Below are 21970 nucleotides of genomic sequence, written 5' to 3'. Positions count from 1 at the left end.
AGCATGGTTAAAATATTTATCTTTTTCTTACATGATTATTTTATAGACAAGGGTATTATCATTTATTTGCCAAAACCAGTTATCTACTGAACCTCCAAGATGGAGAGAATGATGATTTCTGGACATGTGTAAATCAACTGCGAAGCCCCTATTTAACAAAGACAATTTCATGAACAGTCTAAAATCTCAGTTAAACCAGTTTAAAGACCAACAACTTTGATGTGAAGACATGCTTATAAGTGTTTTTATGTGATTGTAGTTATTACATGTACAGCACTTTGGCCCGACCAAAAATCGCTTTTAAATGTGCTTTAAAAATAAACCTTGATTTGATTTGATTTGATATAAGTAAGAACCTTTTATAAGTATTTATGTTTTCTTTTGTAAATACAATGGTCTTCATAAGACCAACATTTCCTCTCACCATGTGATACCTTCCAGGGCAGCTAACACCATCTGGTCAAGGAAAAGTCATTATCATTCATTAAGAGTCGTTACAGCAACTATAGTAAAACTTCAAATGTCCTAAAAAAAATCTCTTACCCTCACAAACACAATTCAAGTTTCAAAATTCAAAAACATTTAGCTTTGTTTATTTTAGTGCATGACATTCATAAAGCATTACATGAACCCAACGGCTTTCTAAATCCAGCAGATCAGATCATAACATGCTGTTCTCTAGCCAACATATGCTAATTGTAAATGCCACAGCAGCTCAGGAGGACCTGTTAAAAGCACAGCTTGTTTACATCTCTGTCAACAGTCTATTGTAGGATGCCAACACAAATATAGTCATGAGGCAGCCATCAATCGCAGTGACAGCTTTTCACCACGCGGTCTATTTTCAGATCAGGTGCGACATGATCCCAGTCACAACCATCAGACCTGTACATCAAACAAAATAAGTCCTAGAAATCAGTTTGAATGTGATTTCTAATGCTGGCATATCACAGATTATCACAAATGATATGCAACATGGTCACATCTCATACAGTTTCTACATATTATTTCAGAAAGTTGTGTCCAGAGAAGCTAATTAGACTGTGGCATTTATCATCACTAACATTATTTCACACAAAGCTCAGCATTATAAGCATTTTTCCAGTATTTCTACGTCTGAAAAAAACCATTTTGAGCTCTAAATATTGGGATGTTTACAATTTAGCATCACAAATCTTATGTTATAATATGTTATATGTACATGCAGGTGCTCTAAAACAGTATTCATACACATTGATTTTTTGTTCAGCTCTATCGAAAATAGTTTAACAATATCCAAGTGAAGCATTAAATGATAGGCAGTATGTATCTCTGCAGTGTGTTTCCACAGATAACATTGGAATAACAAAGCACCTCCGCATGTTTTATTACTATAGTTGGTTTTGCCCCACACTACTCAGCTCACTGTAATCCTTCCAATTTTGCTGTGTTTTGTTATTGAAGATAATCTGCAGAATGCTTACAGCTAAGCTTGCACGCAATCTCACATTTGCTTCCAATTACACCAACTTATGTTTAATGTTTTTTTATGACAGTAAATAAAGGTTGTACAGTTTGGAAGCAAAACAGACAAATATCCAAACACAATCCTTTTGGACCAGCTCATTGTAATGTATCAGCCTATAGTCATACTTTAAAAAGACTGTGTAGAAGATAACAAAACAGCTTCTACTTACTAAAGGGTCAATGGTTACACATTTTACAGAGCTAGACAAATGTTTTTCTCTTTGCTTCGTGCTAAGATTAGATGAACATGAACAATGGGTGCTTCTCATTTATCTCAAATGTCGACACATTTTTCTTACTCGTATTTTATTTATCACATCTTAGTTTCTTCCATTTAAGACATAAGAAAGGGATGCAGGAAAATATGTGAGTGCAGACAAATGGGGACAACATGTGTTAGTATTTTCTATTATACCCTCTTTTTCTACCTCCTACTGTACATCACTACTGTCTCTGCATGTTTCCACATACATCGAAAACAGTTGAAAAAGCATATGCACATTAATTAAAAACAGGTATTCTGCATTGATTTTGTGAACAATTCAGATTTTCTATCTCATACCAAAATACATGTTATGCCTGACGCAGGGATCTCAGCCTCATAGAAAACCATATTTAATCAAATAGTGAGATACATAAGACTCCTTCTCTTCATGACTTTGTACAGGCTTTAATAGGAAAATAATGAAATAAAAAATCTGACGATGGTTATAATAGTTTTTTTTATGCTTCCTTATTAAGCGTATAGTTACGATCACAACATTTAATGGCAAATCTGATTTACTGAGATCGGAAGTGAGATAACATCTGTGTTGAATCTGTTATTTGCCCCAGTTAACTACAGTAATGGGCAGCCTCATTGCTCTTCCAAACAAAAATAATAGAAAAATATCAATTTCAGCTCAAACGTGGACAGAGGAGTGAGGAGACATGAAATAAGGCAAAAGAGAAGCACCCTTAAGAGATTAGACTATGAGCACATTTCTGACAATGACGGACTGTCCCTTTAAAAGCTAAAGTGTCCCTGACCCAGACAAAGGAGCTGTTTCAAATAGATTCCCTCATTATGCATACTGTACCAATGGAGTGTACTCAAATAGCCCTGGAAATAAAACCGTTTATATTGACTGTGCTTTGCACACAGTGTCTGAATGTCTGATGCAGATATCAGGAGCAACATCATTTCTGAGGCCTTCAGTCACTGTTTATGTCAAACTGCTCTGTAACTACATGTCTGTTAGATGCTATGCATCATGTTGCCTTGATGTACATAAGAGTATTTATTGTTTAAATTATTTTTATTTATTCGTTACTTGCATTAAAGCTGTTCTGATGATGTTTATTATTCATGAAGTAGCCATGTGTATTTGTGTTTTCAATTTAGCATTATTTCAGGAAGAGAATAACACTAGCACAACACACGAGTCCCAAGGTCCATTCAAAGACTGAGGAAGACAGGAGTGTGCCACTAGTATCATCTTTTGACATATACCTTGTAAAATTACAATAATGAACTAAATGTAAATAGTTTACTCTCCATCACGCACCTGGCTAATCAGAGCCCTTGTTGCAGTGTGGATTGTGTAATATTAAGCACCACGTCACCACATCTTTCAATAAAAGAGGACCTTATTTTAACCGGGAAAAAAATTACAAATGTTAAAGCAGGTAAAAGATGAACTGTTAGACAAACTATGATAAGCACAAGAAAATAGAATGACTTAACAAAAAACATAAATCCTTGTTTCTATTCTATTGTTGTTTAAATTAAGGAAAACTAATTACTAATTTATCAATTTTTAATTGAGTCCACTTTTCAGGAGCTAAGGAAAGCAACCCTGTTTTTTGACAAAGCATTTATTAAATAATTTCTAAACTGTTGATTTATCTTAGGAGTTCCCAAACCAAAAAGAAACCCTTAGTACTTCAGTTTGTTTGGAATATTACAAATGACTACATTTGAAGATGCATTTCACTGGACAGTGACCGAATGAACTGAATACATCTAAAGATATAAACTAGATCATTTATATCAATTTAATTAGGTCAATTACCATCACATTTTGCAAAAGTCTAAAATGATATTTGTTGGCACACTCAATACCTGTGATATAAAGAGAACTATCCAATTTACTGAAGTCATTCATTATCCTCCATTACAACAACCTAAAATGACATGACACTACATCCATAATAGAAATGTAGGCCTAAAACATGCTAATGCTGCCTTATAATCCCCAATGAGGAAGGCTTCAAATGAAGTGTTACAGAGAAAGGGTTCAGCAACATGGAACAACAGGTGTGGACTTGTTTCTCTCAAGAACCAGGGCTACACTTCTTTGACACCACTCTCTTGCATTATGTCCTTACACACTAATAACAATTATCCTTTGGGAAAATGTCTGGTCCTCACCCAACAGATTGCAGTTAAAAATAAATGTGATAAATATAAGAAATGGGAATAGTCTTCATATATGTTGTGTTAATGTATTATCTTGAATATATTCTGAATTTTTGACAATGTATTATAAAATGCCTTCTGAACACTATTTTTGTACATTATAAATAATAAAACATTCTAACAACTATTTCATCTGGGTTTGGTAAATGTATAACCACTGCTTAGTTAACATCCGATCTCCCCAGATCAGTTTTTTGTATACAAATGACTGTACTGGCTATAATGCGTCTGTTAAGATAAATAAAGTTAGTATCATGAACCAGAAGTGAGCACATTTGAGAGAGCTCTTTTATATTGTGAACTTCTGTAGGAGGGACGGACCCCAGAGCCAAGGGCAGGCCGAGCAGACCGCCTTCTCCCGCCGCAGGCAGGATCAAACTCTCGGTCCGGCAGCTTCCCCGGTGATGGGCTCCAGTCCCCTCTGTCTGTGCGGGGAGCCGCGCCGTGCCCAGGTACTCCCCATTCTGCCCTATCTGCACCACGGTGATGCTGCTGTCATCGCTCGCCTCTCCTCCGGTGGTGCCCTCGGCTCCCTCCGCCGCCACCCACACTGCCCAGCACACTGGAGATCACTATCCCGTCGGGGGTCGCCGGTCTCTGGTACTGTTATTCTGTGCCTTTCACGCAGACAATAAAAGTGAATTTTGAAATGACAAATAGGTTTATGTTTCAAGTTTATTTGCATTAAAAACGTGTTTTAAAACCCTTCTGTTCAAAGTTGATATTTTGTTTCTTAAATCTTTAAAAACATGCTGTTTGCCATTTTTAAAGTTTGATGGAAAAAATGTAAATATAGGTCACTGACGTGGAGCTTTAGGCCTGCAATGCTTTAAAAAAAATGTTTTAGTTGTTTCAGTTTTGAAGAGTGAATATGGATGTTAAATTCACAAATTAGTATGAATAATCTTAAACAAGAACAGGATCTTGAGCCATGATGCCTGTTTTTAAAGTACAGAAACATTCAGAATGCATGACGATTCCTGCAAAGGTTTTGTAATAGACCCCTAGTAGGTCTTAATTTATAAAGTAATAATAATAAATGTGAATGATTGAGCTCATTAGTAGCCTGACTGGCCCTCCTAATTTGGTCTAAAAAAAGTCAATGATGATCATTGTGAAGGGGTGTCCAGCCCATATCAATAATATACCAAACTACACAGGCTAATGTGAGATTCAGAAATTATTTTTAAAAATCACGTTTTCATGTTATAGTAGGCCTACCTTACATGAACCTGTTTGAAACCTTAATGACCCCATGATGTGATTATTTATATCTTAAAACCTTTAACAACTATATTTACATGTTCATAAATATCTACATTTATGTATAAATACATGTGTAGCAGTTAGACAAACATAATTAATAGATTATCTCATTATTACCTATTTTATATGTAGGTCTACTAAAAAATAAAAAAAGTTTACTAAGCCCCCTTTTTGTTTTAATTTATTAATTAGACAAAATGATTTGCCTAATAGTTGCTTAAAATGCTACAATAACATTTGCAATTCGTTTTTAATCTGCCATGTACGGTATCAATGTCTCTCAGCCACCGTAGTGTCGTGTCAGGTGGGCGGTGTCATAGATATATAGGCGGTGTCGTGTAGGGGGCGTGTCGTGTACTTGCTGCGGCTGCAGCTGGACCAGCCATATCCAGGGGGTGGCCCCCAAGGAGTAACACAGCGTTCAGTTTGTCCTCTCAGGCTTGCCGTAGTGTTGTGATCCATTTAGCGCGCAGTTTAACACCAACCGGAATCGAGCTAGAACAACAGTGCAATGTGCAAATATAATATAAACCTTCTATGGAACTAACCTGTCACCTGAATTGAACGCACTAACTCACTGATAATACTTATATATTAAATCCGTGGCATACATATCTGTGATGTAGTAATGAGCTCCTTGGCTGTGAGTGAAGTAGACAGAGCTCCGGGCTGTTTCTGGGTAACTAGGGCTTGTTAGCGGTACATGCTAGCAACACGTCTCAGCATAACAGCCAAGCAGAGGAAACGACAATGGTAAGCATGCCGAAGCATTCGTATGTATTCCCATTTTGCTCCAGGATACATTTGGGGTTTGCCAACTACCTTAAACTGTTTAAAAACGTATCCTTGTGGTAAAAATCCTCATTCCAGAGAAGGAGTCTGGCTCCCAGTCAGGTTGCTAAACGCAAGCAAGGAGATTCATGTGACGATGAGGAATGGACATGTAACACTGTAAGTAAAGAAACATCTTTATTATACATTTAATGTCTTATCCAAAGTTGCTTTATTCAGAGTTACCTGGAAAACAACCCTATTGTTGCATTGTCTGTATAGATACGCGAGTGACCGTAGACTGCATATTAAAGAGTACGCCAAACTCTGTGGCTGAATTTGGCAATTTGAGGTTTTCTTGATAATTGACTTATGCAAAGACCGCCCATAACATGTTTATGGAAATCTTTGAACCATAACCAATCCCTTTTCGATTCAGCTGATCTTCTGAGTCCCTTGGCAGTGTTTATGTCTTGGTAGGGTAACTTTTAGTAACACATGAGCATTGGTACGTGCTGTATTGAAAGGTGAGTTATGCTTTTTCACAGGACAAAAAAAGAAAAAGTGATAATGAGAAGAGAGAAAGCCACATTTCTCCATTCAGAAAGCCTCTGACACAGCTGAACAAACTGCCTGAATGTTTGGATGGTGACAAGCATGTAAGCGTTTTTGAAATCTATTTCATTTTCCTGTGTTAATACAGCAATAAATGCAATTTATTGAATGTATGCTCATTTGTTTAAAATCCTTTTTACAGGAGGCATTTATTCGAAGCATCCTCTCCAAGCCATTTAAAATTCCTATTCAAAATTATACAGGTAACAGTTTTTCTTGTCACTATGGATTCATGTATAGGACAATAGGTAAACAAGTATTTACTCTGCTCTCCTGATTAATTACCCACAGGCGCGCTGGGAATCAGGGCACTTGGTCTAAAGCGCGCAGGAGTAAGGAAAGCTCTTCACGATCCCTTCGCAGAAGACGCTTTGGTTCTTTATGAACCCCCGATTCTGAGCGCTCATGACCTGATCAAAGCTGACAAGTAGGTTCAAAACATATAGGATTATTCCTTGGTTTGATCACCTTTAACCTAGGCTACCGAGAAAATGAATGTGGGCTTTGTACCGGTTCTAGAAAATACTTCATATCCTTAACTGCCATTGCTGTGCCATTGGTGGGAGTTTTTAATTTGTTTTCCTTTGTCTTTTTCAGAGATAAACTACAAATCCATGTTGTTGTGGATCCAGTTTTAGGAAAAGTACTCCGACCCCATCAGAGAGAGGTAAACACAAGATATATCTTTCTTATCTTCACTGGCCAAGAAAGCAAATTGCATAAATATGACAATATTGTGGAGAATCAGAAATCCTTTATGTATCCCACAGCTGTAGATGTTTTTCTATTGATAAAATATTCTGTCTTCTATTTCTTTAGGGGGTGAAGTTCCTGTGGGAGTGTGTGACGGGAAGGCGCATCCCCGGGTCGTATGGCTGCATCATGGCAGATGAGATGGGCCTGGGGAAGACGTTGCAGTGTATCAGCCTCATGTGGACCATGCTGCGCCAAAGCCCTGATGTAAAGCCCGAGATAGACAAGGTCATTGTGGTTTCACCGTCCAGTCTCGTACGTAACTGGTACAATGAAATAGCAAAGTGGCTGGGAGGACGCCTCTCACCAGTGGCCATCGACGGAGGTTCAAAGGAGGAGATCGATAGAAAACTAGGTACCTCTGTCTCCTCATGAGAATTCACAGCAAAGTTAAAGGGGCCTTATTATGCTTTTGGGGGTTTTCCCTTTCCTGTAGTGTGTTATTCATACCAATTTTGATGATTTTGATTTAAAGTCATAGTAACTCTGATGATATTATTGCAGTTTAAAATTTACATTTTGCCAGTTATCCACGATCATTTAAAAGTATTCCACCAAAACTAAAATGTATATATCACTTTTACAGTGCTCAAAGATGCTTTAAAAGAAAATAAAGAAAATATCCACCATATAAAAATGAAATAGTGTGTAGGCCTTTCGGATATGAAGTCAGGGTACTTGGACAATATCTGGTTCAGCATCCAATATTTAATTTATAATATCCTTGTTGGAGTATTGTCTGCATATTCATTTATTTGTTTTCTGTGGTTTCTAGTGAACTTTGTCTCTCAACATGGTTTGAGAGTAGCCACCCCGATCCTGATTATTTCCTACGAGACATTCCGACTGCACACCGCGGTTCTGCACAAGGGAAAAGTTGGACTTGTCATCTGTGACGAGGTATTTACATTTCCTTTAGAGTTGTGGCAGACTGATGAAACAATGATTTAACATGTATTATTGTGTGTACTGTAGGGTCATCGGCTGAAGAACTCTGACAACCAGACCTACCAGGCGCTGAATGCCATGAGTGCCCAGCGGAGGGTGCTGATATCAGGCACCCCAATCCAGAACGACCTACTAGAGTACTTCAGCTTGGTCCACTTTGTAAATGCTGGGATCCTAGGTTAGTAGCTTAAAAACAGCTATTACACATTTCTGTTATCTCTGCTGTTTTTCCTGATCCCCCCCCTTTTTTTTCTTACCTCTTACCTGGCAGGTACAGCCCAGGAGTTTAAAAAGCGATTTGAGCTTCCCATCCTCAGGGGTCGAGATGCAGAAGCCAGTGATAAAGACAGACAGATTGGAGAGGAAAGGCTCAAGGAGCTGATCAGCATCGTCAACAGGTGAGCTCAAAGGGCATGCCAGGTACTTATTATTTAAAGTGGACCTATTATGCTAATTTTCAGGTTCTGTGTGTAGGAGATTTGTCTGCCTGTGAGTGTCAAATTGCACTAATTAGCTTATGTCGATTAGCTGATGTGGTAAAGTATTTGTAGCATTTATCAAAAATACTTTCTCAGCTATTGTTAAACCTGTTTTAATATTCTGCCTCTACAGATGCTTGATCAGGAGAACATCTGACATCTTGTCTAAATATCTTCCTGTGAAAATTGAGCAGGTTGTGTGTTGCAGGTATGTTGGTTCATTGGGTTTCTTGTGTTAGAAAGTTGAGAATAGGTTGTAGCCATTTTTTTTATTGTAAACAAAATGTTCGTCTCATTTGAAATGGTTGTTTTCGGACATAAACATTGTTTTCAAGGAATCACGAACGATTTTCCAAAGTTTCAGCACCAATACCAAATGTGTAAACAAAAATTCAATCCTTAGATACATTTCTTCAAACAAAATGCTTATTTACCAAATCAAGCCTATTTTTTATTTGACACTAGTTTATAATGCTGTCTTAAGAAAAACATGCAAACACCTTTTTTTAATTTGACATGAAGCTAATGGAAATGTGGTTCCAGACACATTTCATGCGGTTTTCAAAAGTATTAATCATCCACACACAACTTTACTCTGTGTCTTTGTATGAATTGTAATATTGTAATGTAAATTAGAATAATGATATGAACACAATGTCCGTTTCCCTGCAGGCTGACTCCTTTGCAGTCAGAACTCTACAAGTGTTTCCTGAAACAGGCAAAGCCCATTGACACATTACAGCAGGGCAAAATAAGTTTCTCCTCCCTGTCTTCCATCACCACACTTAAGAAACTGTGCAATCGTAAGTGCCAACTCCAAATATATCACACTGTTGCATTTGTGAAAAATATAGCTATCACGCAAAAACACTATGCAAAGTTTACTTTAGTAGAAATACTAACTCCTCTTCTGTTTTGCAGACCCAGCTCTGATCTATGAGAAGTGTCTGCAGAGGGATGAGGGCTTTGAAGGGGCGCTTGAACTCTTTCCCTCTGGCTACTCCGCTAAAGCTGTGGAGCCTCAGCTCTCTGGTGAGAACATGTCAAAAACCACTCTGTACATCTGCTTTTGGTGAATAAATAGTACAGATACACAGCACAATGGCTCCTGCTGACATCCATTTTAGAAGTTGCACATTCGACAGGCCACAAGATCATTGATAATTGTCTCTCTACTAAACAAAATGAAGACAAACTGGTTTTCTTTCTTCCAGGGAAAATGCTGGTTCTTGATTACATTCTGGCAATGACAAGGTCTACAACTAGTGACAAGGTGGTGCTCGTTTCCAACTACACTCAAACACTGGACCTCTTCGAGAAGCTCTGCAGATCTAGAAGGTACTTTTTGGGGGGGAATCCACCATTTATTTGTGACTGTATTTGATGATTTTTCAGTGAGCAACAACCCTCCTCTTCTTGGTCTTTGACAGATACCTCTATGTGCGACTGGATGGAACAATGTCCATCAAGAAAAGGGCGAAAGTTGTGGAAAAATTCAACACTCCGTCTGTGAGTTTGACACTGTTTTAAAAAAAGAAAAGAAAAAGGGACTAAGCTTTGCGAGGCAGTTAAAGAAACTTCTGAATGTTTTGTTTCTCAGAATCCAGAGTTCATCTTCATGCTGAGCAGCAAGGCTGGAGGATGTGGCCTGAATCTAATTGGTGCTAATCGCTTGGTTATGTTTGATCCTGACTGGAATCCAGCCAATGATGAGCAGGCGATGGCGCGGGTGTGGAGAGACGGCCAGAAGAAGACCTGCTACATCTACCGACTGCTCTCCGTCAGTTCAACACAGCTCATAAAATGCACTCATTGAATCATTCAACACATTTCAGGAACATTTAAAGCTTCCATATTTGACTTGTGTGTTTGTATGCTGGCAGACGGGGACGATTGAGGAGAAGATCCTTCAGAGGCAGGCACATAAGAAGGCCCTGAGCAGCTGTGTGGTGGACGAGGAGCAGGACGTGGAGCGCCACTTCTCTCTGGGCGAGCTCCGAGAACTCTTCAATCTGAACGAGGAGACCATCAGTGACACACATGACAGGTATGGAAAAGAAACAGTGCAGACTTTTTTTAGAATTTCTTTTAATGCTCAGCCTTGTGAAAAAATGTTAAACTACCTATTTAAGATATATAACATCTGTGCTGAAAACCCCCTGATCATACTAAATGTGTGTATTACCATACTGGTTTATATGAGTTATGGATGACCCTGTCTCTTTTCTTGATAATGTTATAGAAGGTCAATATGTAAATGATAAGTCACATTCCAGTGGACGGATGCATAATACAGTGTAAATTCAAGACTTACAGCATGCACGCTGGTGTGAAGTCTGTTTTAATTATTCACACTCATCAGAATCAGAAATACTTTATTTGTCCCTGAGGGAAATTGAGTTTTGTGACAAGTAAAACAAATTAAAAAGAATACCATTTCTATAACAATCTGTTTTAGTAATTATTTTGCAAAAAAATGATATTACTGTTAACTGTTCAATTGCTTGAATTATTAAAAAGCTAGCTACATTTACATTTTTTTTTTTAATCATTATGGTTTTAATTCTATTGAAGCTTATGTGATTTATATTGTTTATTTATAGTCTATTAAATGTAATTATATTGTGTTAAATCAGCTACAATCTCATTTAGTATATGTAAGTATTATTATTACAATTAGGTACAATGATTGTATTCATTGTAAGTAAACTAAGTCCAACTGACAGAGAGGAGATCTGACTGTCATACAGAAACACACCGTGGCTGAATTTGTATATATTTAAGAACAGACATCAAGAAAAACAGACCCAGAACTGCCTCTTTCCTTTATTTTGTTTACGCCAAACACACAAATGTCCCCATCTGATCACTTGCATATAACAGCATCTTCCTCGAAGATCTGATCTGAGCCTGCAGCCTCAACATTGCCACACTGTATGTAATGTGCTGATCGGCCTTTCTTCCTCCCTCTTGTGTTTCTGTCAGGTTTCGCTGTCGCCGCTGTGTGAACGGCAGGGAGGTCCGGCCTCCTGCAGAGGCCTCCGACTGCACCAGTGACCTCTCCCAGTGGAACCACTGCTCCGACAAGAAGGGCCTGAGGGACCAGGTGTTGAAAGCCTCCTGGGACGCTGCCGTCTCATTTGTCTTCCACCAGCGCTCTCATGAGGACCAGAAGGGTGTAGTATAGCTGGAGGAACTAAACAGACTTTATCAAAAGACTACATGTACCGTTTGTCCTGATATTTATTTGTGATTCTGTTTTTTTTAAATGAAAGAGAGGAGCAGGATTGGTTATCTTTCCGTTGTGAATCCAGTAACATCTGCACATAAACAACTACACTTACTGGATTTGAACAAACACATTTTAATAGCACATGCACACAAGTACCAGTACGTTTTAGTACTTCATATAGGCGACTAGTGCCGATATAAGTCGGTGCATGATTGTGTGTGCGTGTGTCTCTCTATACGAGTGCCGCTTCATTTACCATCATCAGTGTCTTCAATGTAAAGTCGCTGTACACGGGTACAAGTGGAAGGTTATAAAATATATATAATAAATGTTTGTCAAATACAAGGTTGCCTACACATCGCCTTCTTATTAGAGTCTGAGACCACTTACTGCTGTAACTCCTATAGACATTGTTCGATCAGCCTGAAACGTCCCGCGTTTGCTGTCGGCCGACGCCGGAAAACATCTGCATGACGCGTCAACATGCGGACAACAGCGGACCTGCACCGAGCTGTTTGCAGCTTTAATTCATACTGTTTTTTGAAAGTTTAATTCATACTGTTTTTTAAAAGTGTCAGATATTTGATTTGGAGTCAGTCCATCTCTTTATGAATGTGACATTTTCCCATAAATAAAATGAACTGTACAAAAAAAATCTTTATCCAATACCTTTTTAAATTAATGCAATTATAGAATAGCAGAACAAATAGAACCAATGACAAATGTATAGTTTATTCTTCTGATTCACAGAAAGAACAAGATAATTAAATATCATTTTAATCGTTCCAGTGTCTTTTTTGCAGGATATATTCAACGTTAACTAAATTAAACAATGGGAAGTTCAAGAACATAAACCTTGGATGTATAAAAATAATACAATGATGCTGCATTGCTGCGGTACGTGCAGTAGGTGGCGCCATATACCTTTCATCTTGGTTGGTCGACCGCCATTAAAACTAGAGAAATAGAAGAGCCGGTGACTGTATTGTTATTGCTATATTACATCCATTGGTGAAGTAGCTGTAATTCATTATTTGCCAACCACAACGTGAAGCAAAGGGACCAGAAGCAGACGGAACCAGGGCTGTGTCCCGGTATTTGGTTAACGTTTCAAACAGCATCGTAATTAACGACGTTGTAAATGAAACACACATAAATGCTAGCAATGGGGGACACTGCCCGCAAAGCAGACATAATAAACCCAAAGGATGCATGTCTCACTTTAAAGGAGATATGTTTCCTAGCTGTCCGGGAACATTATGCTGCTCTGGGCATTGAAGCTGTTATTGGTAAGTCGTGTTGAATAACAGGGAGTTAGCTAACATGAAACTGTTAGAAGCTAGCATGTCATTTACCTTCGCTTATGTCACATATCCCATAAAGCTAGCATGTAATTTACTTTCGCTAACTTTAATATTCCCATAAGTAAAGCCAACCAGCTAACAGTTAACTTTACGTTAAATTGAACTCCATTCAATAAACTTGCAAATGGCAATATTGTTATTAGTTGTATTAATTATTTTAGGACGGCAGTGGTGGAATGCAGTTAAGTACATGTACTCAAGTATCGTACTTGAGTACAATTCTGAGGTAGGCCTACTTGTACTTTACCTGAGTAATTTCATTACTCCACAAGTATGATATCGGAATACTTCTTCCACTACTGAAGGATTGTACATATCCCAAACTAACATTCAAGGGGACCCCCCCACAAAAATCCACTCAAAGTTGTCAGACTTGGCTTTGTGTGTAACGGATAGGTTGACTAAAAGAACATTTGACTGTTTACACTGCTCTTAATAACGTTACTTCGAGTACTTTAAAATAAACGTTACCAAGTTTGGTATATAATTGTTTTTGTTAACTTGTAACGTTACTCTCTAACATCAATTCACTTCCTGGTCCCTCATTGATGATTCCAATTCACTTTGAAAGATAAATCTATGCTAAAGTTACATTTTGTTTTGTAATTGCTACTCAACTATGGGGGAGAGAGTTGGTGTATACTGTTGGAACGAACTAATGTTAACCATTTATCCTAATATAGATCTACCAACGCCTCTCATTAAGGGTCTTCTTCTTCATCTGACTGTATGCCAACTGGATGAGCTCCAGCCTGCCCTAAACAAGAGAGGTACGAACTGAGGAAGTGTTCCTTTGTTCACAGAAAGTGCACTTTTGTTTTGATCAGAATTCATGATTAAGATTCTATTTTCCACTTTCTCTTTGCCTTGTCTCAGGTATATCAACTCATGCCGGATGGATCGGAGTCCTACAGGAAATGCGTGGACTTAACCATGTAAGTACAATGGCTTCTTTGATTATCTCGTATAGTAACAACCAGAACCCAGATGTAATATGTATCCTGTGTTTCATTTCAGGCGATAAACTTCCACACAGAAGAAGAGGCCAAACATGAAGTTATGAGAATTATTTTCACTCTAGTATTCTACGGCTACACCAGCCAATTTGTCCAGAAAAACATCACACATTTGAACACCCCATCCTTCCTGTTGGCTGCAGCTAAATGTATCAAATATTTTTCACTCGATACTCCAGTTGAAAGTTTAACTTCTGAACGACGGCATCTTCTGAAGCTCTTAGAGAAGGGTATCAGGACGGTTTGTGTCTCGAAGTGCATGGATCCATCAGACAGGAAGACAGATTTGTATGTCCTCCATCGCCTGCTAGACCACGGGGTTGCTAAGAAAGTTGTTATAGATGTGAAATGTTCCCTAATGCTGTCCTGGATTCTACTCAACAGGGGATCTCAGTTTGTAAGCCCTGAGCTGAGGTCCTTAATGCAGAGAAAAATGGCAACATGTAACTTACAAGCCTATTCAGCCATTGCAGACAGGGCCAGTTGCGGTTTATGCATCAAGACTGCGGCTTCAGAGGATCAGGATGATCACGTTGTTCCCTGCAAACGTTTAAAGTTGGATTGTGTCGAGGAGAAAGAATCTGGAAAAGCCAACCTTGATGTGGACCTGAAGTTTCTCTGTCAAACCTTCGCTCCGCGTGAAGGGCCCTCAGCAGGGGCCTGTCCGTGGGGACAGATCGAATGTCTGGAGATCAGGAAGTGTGTGTCGGACACCTTCACAGTGCTGAACAATGCCCTGCCCACATGTTTCTTCCTGCGCTCTCTAACTCTTCACAGCATTAGTAAGTGTCTCAAAATGAATAATAATTTAGGTTTATGAACAAACATCCAACATTGGTAGCAGTGGATAATTAATGGTGCCCTTTGTTTATCCTTGACAGTACCTTAAACTCCATTTGATAATCTTACAAGTTATGGAAATATTTTCAGTATGATGACAGTTCAATGTCCCAAACTTGCCTTCAAGAAGTTCCCCTAAAATCTCCAAATGTTCAGCTTTGTGTGTAGCACAGTTGGATGTTACAGTATGCAGGGTTGGGAGGATTAGTTTAAAAATGTATTCCGTTACCATTACTAGTAATTACCTGTAAAAAATGTTGTTTTTTTTACAGGTTTTCATGCATGTAAATGGTCTGCAAAGGCTAAAATCCCAAAGTTCCCTCCAGTGGGAGTTTCTCTCCCCCACACTCTAGTATTAGTGCGCAGGAATGATTTGTGTTTCTGTGTGTGTCTGCAGCTTCATTCAGAGATGCGGATGTGCTGGGCCTGGCCAAAGCCCTGAAGACGCTGACGGGGAGCTGCCGCTGCTCCCTCACGGAGCTCAGCGTCAGCGTGCTGCCCTACGCCGGGCTGCTGGAGTTCCTGCTGGACGCTAACCCCCACCTGACCTCCCTGCACGTGGAGATCCAGACTGCCATGTTGGGATCACGCCTCTTACTGCGTCACCCCGGAGCTGAGGATCCAGACATGCCAGGTGCTTTGAAGCTGCTACCAAAATGAAGTAATATCTACGTAAGCAGAAAGTGTATCACACCTGTTGAACCAGCCAAGAACTAAGAAGGGCTGCACGATTTGGGAAAAATAAAGAATTGGGATTATTTTGGCTGATATTGGGAAAAGGATATAGGAAGTATTTTATATCTCTTTTGTTAAGTTTGTAAAATACTATTAGTACGCCTGAATATCTCTGAAATTCCAGATTCAAAATTAAATAAAACTAAGGCAAACTTAGGAATGACACCCTCTGAGGTGACTGTTTCCTGTCCTCCACAGAGCTGCCTCTGCAGAAGCTGTCAGTCAAAGTGGCTGAGCTCCAGCTGACAGATCTGCACTTCATCACCAATGTTCTGAGACACTCTCCTCATCTCACCTCGCTCCACATCGCGGGGATGAGATTACCAACCGGCTCCTCTCAAAGCCTCCTGCTCAGCACTCTCTCAGGTAATGTCCTGTCACTGTTAGCTCCTGAAAGGCACAAAGCACCAGGGTACGGAGGGTTGGTAGAGATCTAAGTCAATACAACTAAGATACATTGACATCTTGACTCATGAGTCTGCTCATATGGTAACACAAAGGCCTAAACAAGGGCTTCTATATGAGTATTGTATGTGAACAAATACTGAGCACCTGCTTTAGGTCATATATGTGCCCTAAAAAAAAAGTATTTATTTATAGTACAAAGATTTACATCTGTTTTTTTGTCGTCTTTCCTCATTTATTGATTATAAGTTAAATGTAGAAACACACCAGCCTTATCTTAATAGATCTGCTTCAATGTTATATTAACTACTGCTGACATTCTGAAACGTTAACCACACGAAAGCCCGACTCATTCTGTTTTTTTAAGGTTCATACTGATACTGATTAGTTTGTTTATAAAACCTTTCAAATAATATTTGTGCCTGATCAATTGATCTGACTAATTCTATACTAAGTCTTATCTGAAGTGCTGTCAGTAATGACTTATTTTCCACTTTTAGGCTCCAATCAGCTCTTGAGGAGTCTCCACCTCGAGGACGTGAAGCTGTCCGATTGTCTCCCTGAAATCCTGAATCTACTGAGGAACTGCAAGTTGGAAGGTAAGAATACCATTTTGTAAACGTGATCCTGTGGAACACAAAAAGGTGATCAAATCAAATCAAGTTTTATTTATAAAGCACATTTAAAAGTGATTTTTGGTCGAGCCAAAGGGCTGTACATGTAATAAAAACACATTACTACAATCACAATAAAAGACAATAATTTACAACAGAAATATAAAAAACAATAACACAAGGAAAAGTCAGGAGTCGTGCTCCGCTCTAACTAGAAGGCCAGGGAGAAGAAGTGTGTCTTTAGTGAGGATTTAAAAACCCCTAGGGTCTGGGCCGACCTCACATGGAGGGGCAGAGTGTTCCAGAGCCTATAGGGCCAGCTGCTGCGAAGGCTCAGTGCCCTCGGGTTTTAACCTGTGATCTGTTTTCCCTACAAATTAAACAATATCTTCAACACTTAACACCCTTCCAAATGTACACATCTTTAAAAAAGTACTAATGCTATAACACTAATACTCGTTTTAAAGTGATGTCCTGCACTCACACACGGTTGTCTCTCTTGCAAGACCCTATATTTTGGCCTGCTGTACATCTGTTTATTCTCAAATATCCACATACTTATATTTCATACTGTGTTTATTCTACTGCACATTATTGAATTATACATTCCGTTTTAACCTATGTTATCTTACATGTACATAGATGATTAATTCATGCGTTTAACTTCCACCATTTTATCACTGGCATCATGTTTTTTGCATTATTTGACTTCCTATTTATTTTTGTCTAAAGTATATTGTATTTTGCACTGTTGGCGGGAATCGGGATTTAACATTTTCATGGCCAACATCTCCACCTTGTGTTCATAACATGGTGTGGAGCCCAAGATTAGGTTTTCTCAGTGTTTTTAAAGCTGCTTTATACAATTCTCACTTACATTTTAGGACAAATCAGAATCAGAATCAGAAACAGGTTTATTGCCAGGTCGGTTAACACATACGAGGAATTGGCCTTGGTGTACATGGTGCATACATAAACACAGTTAGAGAAGATAGAAAGTAAGAAAAACCACCAACTATTATATGTTAAGATACAGAAAATGATTTACATTAAATCTGGATATACAAAAAAACGACCTGCAGTATACTATTGCAAAGAACTTGAAATAATCTAATCAAATATGTGCAGTATTGTTATTGAAGTGGATGAGAGGTAGCTAAATGATTTCAAACACATGAATGAAGACTCTGTGGCCTTGAGTAAGGACTCAGGTGGCATTACAAGTTATTTTCTTTTAGTCAAGCAGACACAACAAGCGACACGTGGCTCTTTTAAAAGTATTCACCTCGATCAGTATGTTCAGAGCTCAGTGCAGTGGAACTGTTTTGTTTTTGTGTCTCTTCTTCAGAGCTGCGCCTGAATGACTGCCGCCTTCTGGAGAGGTGGAGCAACAAGCAGGAGAGTCTGCATCAGCTGGTGTGTGCTCTGAGGACGCTGCCCTCTCTGCACACACTCAGCCTGGCTCAGAATCGCATCGGTAAGCACTTCTCTCACAACCGGTCCAGTACTGTGATTCAGGCCAGAGTTCATCATTACTGCGCTGCACTCTGACCTGACACGCCAAGCCATGTTACATCAGCAGAAACATTTCTACGCTCTTTGTTTTGAGATGTTGATAGCAAACTGGTTTCTTATCAATTCAACTTGCACATTTTGACTTCTATTTGCTTATGTTGTTCAATGATAAAACTAATTCTATCAAAACAAAATGGTTTATTAAGAGTTGCTGATTGATGAGATCCAGCGTGTCCTGAATGTGTCATTGTCCTGGATAAATGAGATGCATGTTCATTCCCCTTTTCACTTTTCCTTCAGCTAAACTGTCTGTTCCTTTCATCATGAATGCCTTGTTCATCTTCACACGGCAGTTCAGAATGCATTACATAAATCCAACTTAAACTTGGTTTAATCTTAGGCGGCTACCGTCTTTATTTACCTATCACAGGTTTATGTATATAGTGGAAGGTTGCTTTCAGAATGACCCACAGAGAGAATATTGTTGGTGGAGAGCTTATCAGAGCTAGATAGAGCGAGACTATTCCATTTATTTATTTAAACCCTTATGTTGCTCACTGTTGGACTTTGGTTGCTAAATGTTCCTCATGTGAGCGTTTAAGGTAATGATATGTTAATGATCTCTGCTTGTTATCCAGCCAATATTTGAATTATTGCAGCTTTGATTTAATGAAAAACATCTTTCCACCGTCTCAATTTGTCTCCCTCTTAACAGAAAAGTGCTTTATGTGCATCTCCAAATCTCCTGTGTTAATAACGTGCCTGCCTGTGTCCACAGCTAAGAACGTGTGTGTGCTGGCAGATCTGTTCTCAGGACCCTCCCCCAGCCCACTGAAGAGACTCAACATCAGGTGAGGGTCAGCAGTAGGCTCCTCAGGCTCCAACACCTCTCTGCTGCTCATTTAGGCTGCATCTACACAGAGACGAAAACTAACCGAATTCGATATAAAAAAAGTCTTCCGTCCACACGGTATCGGCTCAAGAAACGTGTCCGTCCACACGAGGCCGCTGTAGTACATATGCCGGGCCTGTAAGTGGCGCTGTACTTCCGCCACAAAATACACCAAAAGCAGCGAAGAAGACCCTCGAGCATGGTTGCCATGGTTGCCCTTCTGTTTATTCTCCGCGGTGGATTTAGCAACATGTAGTTCATATTATGACCTTATTACTACAGATAGTGTAACACTATTCTGATCCTCTGCTGGTGTCAGTGACACTGATCCTAATGTGCTGTCTGTCCTGAACAGCTCCAACTTCATCCTTCCTGCCGAGCTGCTGGAGTTCTCTAGGAGACTGAGGAAACACCCCCCACCCCAGAGACTGACCCTGGACCTCAGGAAGAACCCAGGGGACAGAGACCCCGACACCTGGAGCTCTGCTCTGCACAGGCTGCAGCCCTTCTGTGTTTCACTGGTGGAGGGATGGAGTTCCTCCAACACCATGGCTGACTACATCAGCAACATGTGAACTAAGACCAGTTGGAGGGAAGGGGTCTGAACAGGGGTCTGAACAGTTAGCTGAACAGTTAGCTCTTTATGTTTTGTCTCTTAGACAGAAGAATGACTCAGCAGTTTGGTTCAGTTGAGAAACTAATGACATTTTGTAACTGTTTTCTTTAATTCATCTAACCACACCTACATCTTGGATAACTTGGGCAGTGTCCATTTGATTAAAATAAAAGTCATATTTTCACCACGTCTAAAAGCTCTAGGGGGCTTATTTGTCCTTTATTCTTGATTGCTATTTGGGGTTGTCCCTTTCCAGTAGTGTGTTGTATAGGTTTTTGTCAACGCTCTGCAAAGACTAAAATCCCTGTGTTCCCTCCAGAGGGAGTTTCTCTCCCACACACTCATTGGACTCCTTTGTAACACTTGCGCCTCTATTGCCTACCGCTCTAAAGCAGTGTAATTGATAGGATAAGTGTGTGACATCTCTTAGTAGGCTCTGCTTTCAGACAGAGGGTGAAAAGAGGTGCTGCAGCATACAGTATGTTCAATATAAAGCTTTTTTTGAACATTAAAGCATGTCACAGAAGATGCACAAAACACAAATATAAACTTGAAATGAGAGGAATAGGGCCCCTTTAATTATTACGCATTGGCGTGTGAATGGCTCAGCAAGGAACGGTGATACAGCTGCTGAATTCTGAGACCCCTAATCTCACCGACATATTAAAATGTTCTCAGAATTTTACTTAAATTAAAGAAATATTTTAGACAAATCACCTCTTTTTAGAATGTGAAAAAGCGTACCAGGACTTAAAAGTGAGCTTTAGGATGAAAAAAAGAGTAGCACAGTTTTAAAATAAAAAAGCACCCCTTCAGTTTGACATTTGAATCTTTTATTAAACCAACATCCGTTACACTTCCAGAGTCTTCCCTCGGACAGAGTGTGAGTGACAGTGGACATTAAGATACAACCGAAAAAAACTTGGAGGATTGACGTCGAGGTGAAGAGAAGTTTCACAGCAGCTATCTCACACCTCCTCCTCCTCACGGTCATTTTCTTTAAATTAGACGAACAGCATCGACATCGACTACCAAATCATCATTAGTAGGAACCAAGTAGAAAAAACAATCAGAAAAAACGGATTAAAAGAGTTTAATCTTTTTCTTAGTGGATTTTTTAAAGCTAAATACTGTAACACTTATTTTCTGTAAATTTGTTTTTCATTGTATATTCTCATATTTTTTAGTAAATTCAAGTCGAAGAGAGTGAAGACCCTATGTCTGCATGCTAATCGGTTGATTTGCCGGGTCTATCTACAACCATCTCTTACATAAAACAATGACACTCGCACAAACACACACCACTTACACACTCATACACACTGCCGCGATATTTCAGCCTGGCATTCACTGTGAATTTACAGAGGGAACAAAATGGCCGTTTCAAACATCATAAAGAAGTCATTTGCCAAATGAGGGATACTTTTGTTCATATGATTTCTTATGAGTGAATTTGAATTTTCTCTAAGAAATGATTGGCTGGATAAATGAGCTTTCCTTAAACAAGAAAATAGGTCCTCTGACAATAACGTGAAAACATTTTAAAGTTTAAAACTGTCGTGGTAATCTGGTATGTTCAAAAGTCTCCGTTAGCGGATAGGAAGCTAACAACTCCGGCTAACTTTTAATGTAGCTTCTTGTTAGCCTTAGTCACCAATTCATCTCTTAGTAACCTGCGTTTGGTGTAGAGTTAGGACAGTGTTTAAACCTGGCAACCCCACTATGAGGACAGGACGTTAGCATCAATTTTTGTGGGGTTAAGTAGCTAGTCTGTCTCTCTTTGCACAGAATAATCGCAGCACGGTGAAACAGCTGCCAAATTCGGAGACCTATAATCTCAACAACGCATCTTAATCTTTCACAGAACTTTACTTAAATAAAAAAAAATCCTCTAGACAAATCACTTCTTTGCAGAATATGAAACAGGCGCACAGTTAAAGGT

At 39.2% G+C, this 21970-nt stretch overlaps 2 protein-coding genes across 2 annotated transcripts; both read left to right on the top strand.

Moving 5' to 3' along the window:
* The first annotated feature begins 5663 nt into the window (after window positions 1-5663).
* On the top strand, window positions 5664-12376 carry rad54l (RAD54 like). The gene is made up of 18 exons (XM_034146242.1): window positions 5664-5986; window positions 6104-6184; window positions 6553-6663; window positions 6762-6822; window positions 6911-7046; window positions 7217-7286; window positions 7439-7727; window positions 8148-8272; window positions 8348-8498; window positions 8592-8718; window positions 8933-9007; window positions 9472-9602; window positions 9721-9831; window positions 10014-10137; window positions 10230-10308; window positions 10400-10579; window positions 10683-10846; window positions 11785-12376. The coding sequence occupies exons 1-18, from the start codon at window positions 5984-5986 to the stop codon at window positions 11984-11986; spliced, it is 2220 nt and encodes a 739-aa protein (XP_034002133.1). The 5' UTR covers window positions 5664-5983; the 3' UTR covers window positions 11987-12376.
* A 609-nt stretch (window positions 12377-12985) lies between these two features.
* lrrc41 (leucine rich repeat containing 41) lies at window positions 12986-20217 on the top strand. Its single transcript, XM_034147928.1, has 10 exons — window positions 12986-13320; window positions 14079-14165; window positions 14272-14330; window positions 14413-15193; window positions 15649-15885; window positions 16185-16352; window positions 16892-16990; window positions 18354-18482; window positions 19299-19371; window positions 19768-20217. The coding sequence occupies exons 1-10, from the start codon at window positions 13188-13190 to the stop codon at window positions 19985-19987; spliced, it is 1986 nt and encodes a 661-aa protein (XP_034003819.1). The 5' UTR covers window positions 12986-13187; the 3' UTR covers window positions 19988-20217.
* Window positions 20218-21970: the final 1753 nt, after the last annotated feature.

This window comes from Trematomus bernacchii, unplaced genomic scaffold, assembly GCF_902827165.1.
Source record: "Trematomus bernacchii unplaced genomic scaffold, fTreBer1.1, whole genome shotgun sequence".
Taxonomy (NCBI): domain Eukaryota; kingdom Metazoa; phylum Chordata; class Actinopteri; order Perciformes; family Nototheniidae; genus Trematomus; species Trematomus bernacchii.
The sequence above is the reverse complement of the archived record's forward strand: the minus strand, read 5'-3'. Positions and strand labels throughout refer to the sequence as shown.

What these genes read in the sequence shown, in the direction of transcription:
- rad54l (XM_034146242.1), top strand. An exon ending in GTTTGGATGGTGACAAGCAT is followed by an intron (nt 6,664 to 6,761) that starts GTAAGCGTTTTT and finishes TCCTTTTTACAG; the next exon opens with GAGGCATTTATTCGAAGCAT. An exon ending in ACTTAAGAAACTGTGCAATC is followed by an intron (nt 9,603 to 9,720) that starts GTAAGTGCCAAC and finishes TCTGTTTTGCAG; the next exon opens with ACCCAGCTCTGATCTATGAG.
- lrrc41 (XM_034147928.1), top strand. Translation starts at nt 13,188, where the DNA reads ATGCTAGCAATGGGGGACACTGCCCGCAAAGCAGACATAATAAACCCA. An exon ending in AAATGCGTGGACTTAACCAT is followed by an intron (nt 14,331 to 14,412) that starts GTAAGTACAATG and finishes GTTTCATTTCAG; the next exon opens with GCGATAAACTTCCACACAGA. An exon ending in CCTGGCTCAGAATCGCATCG is followed by an intron (nt 18,483 to 19,298) that starts GTAAGCACTTCT and finishes CTGTGTCCACAG; the next exon opens with CTAAGAACGTGTGTGTGCTG.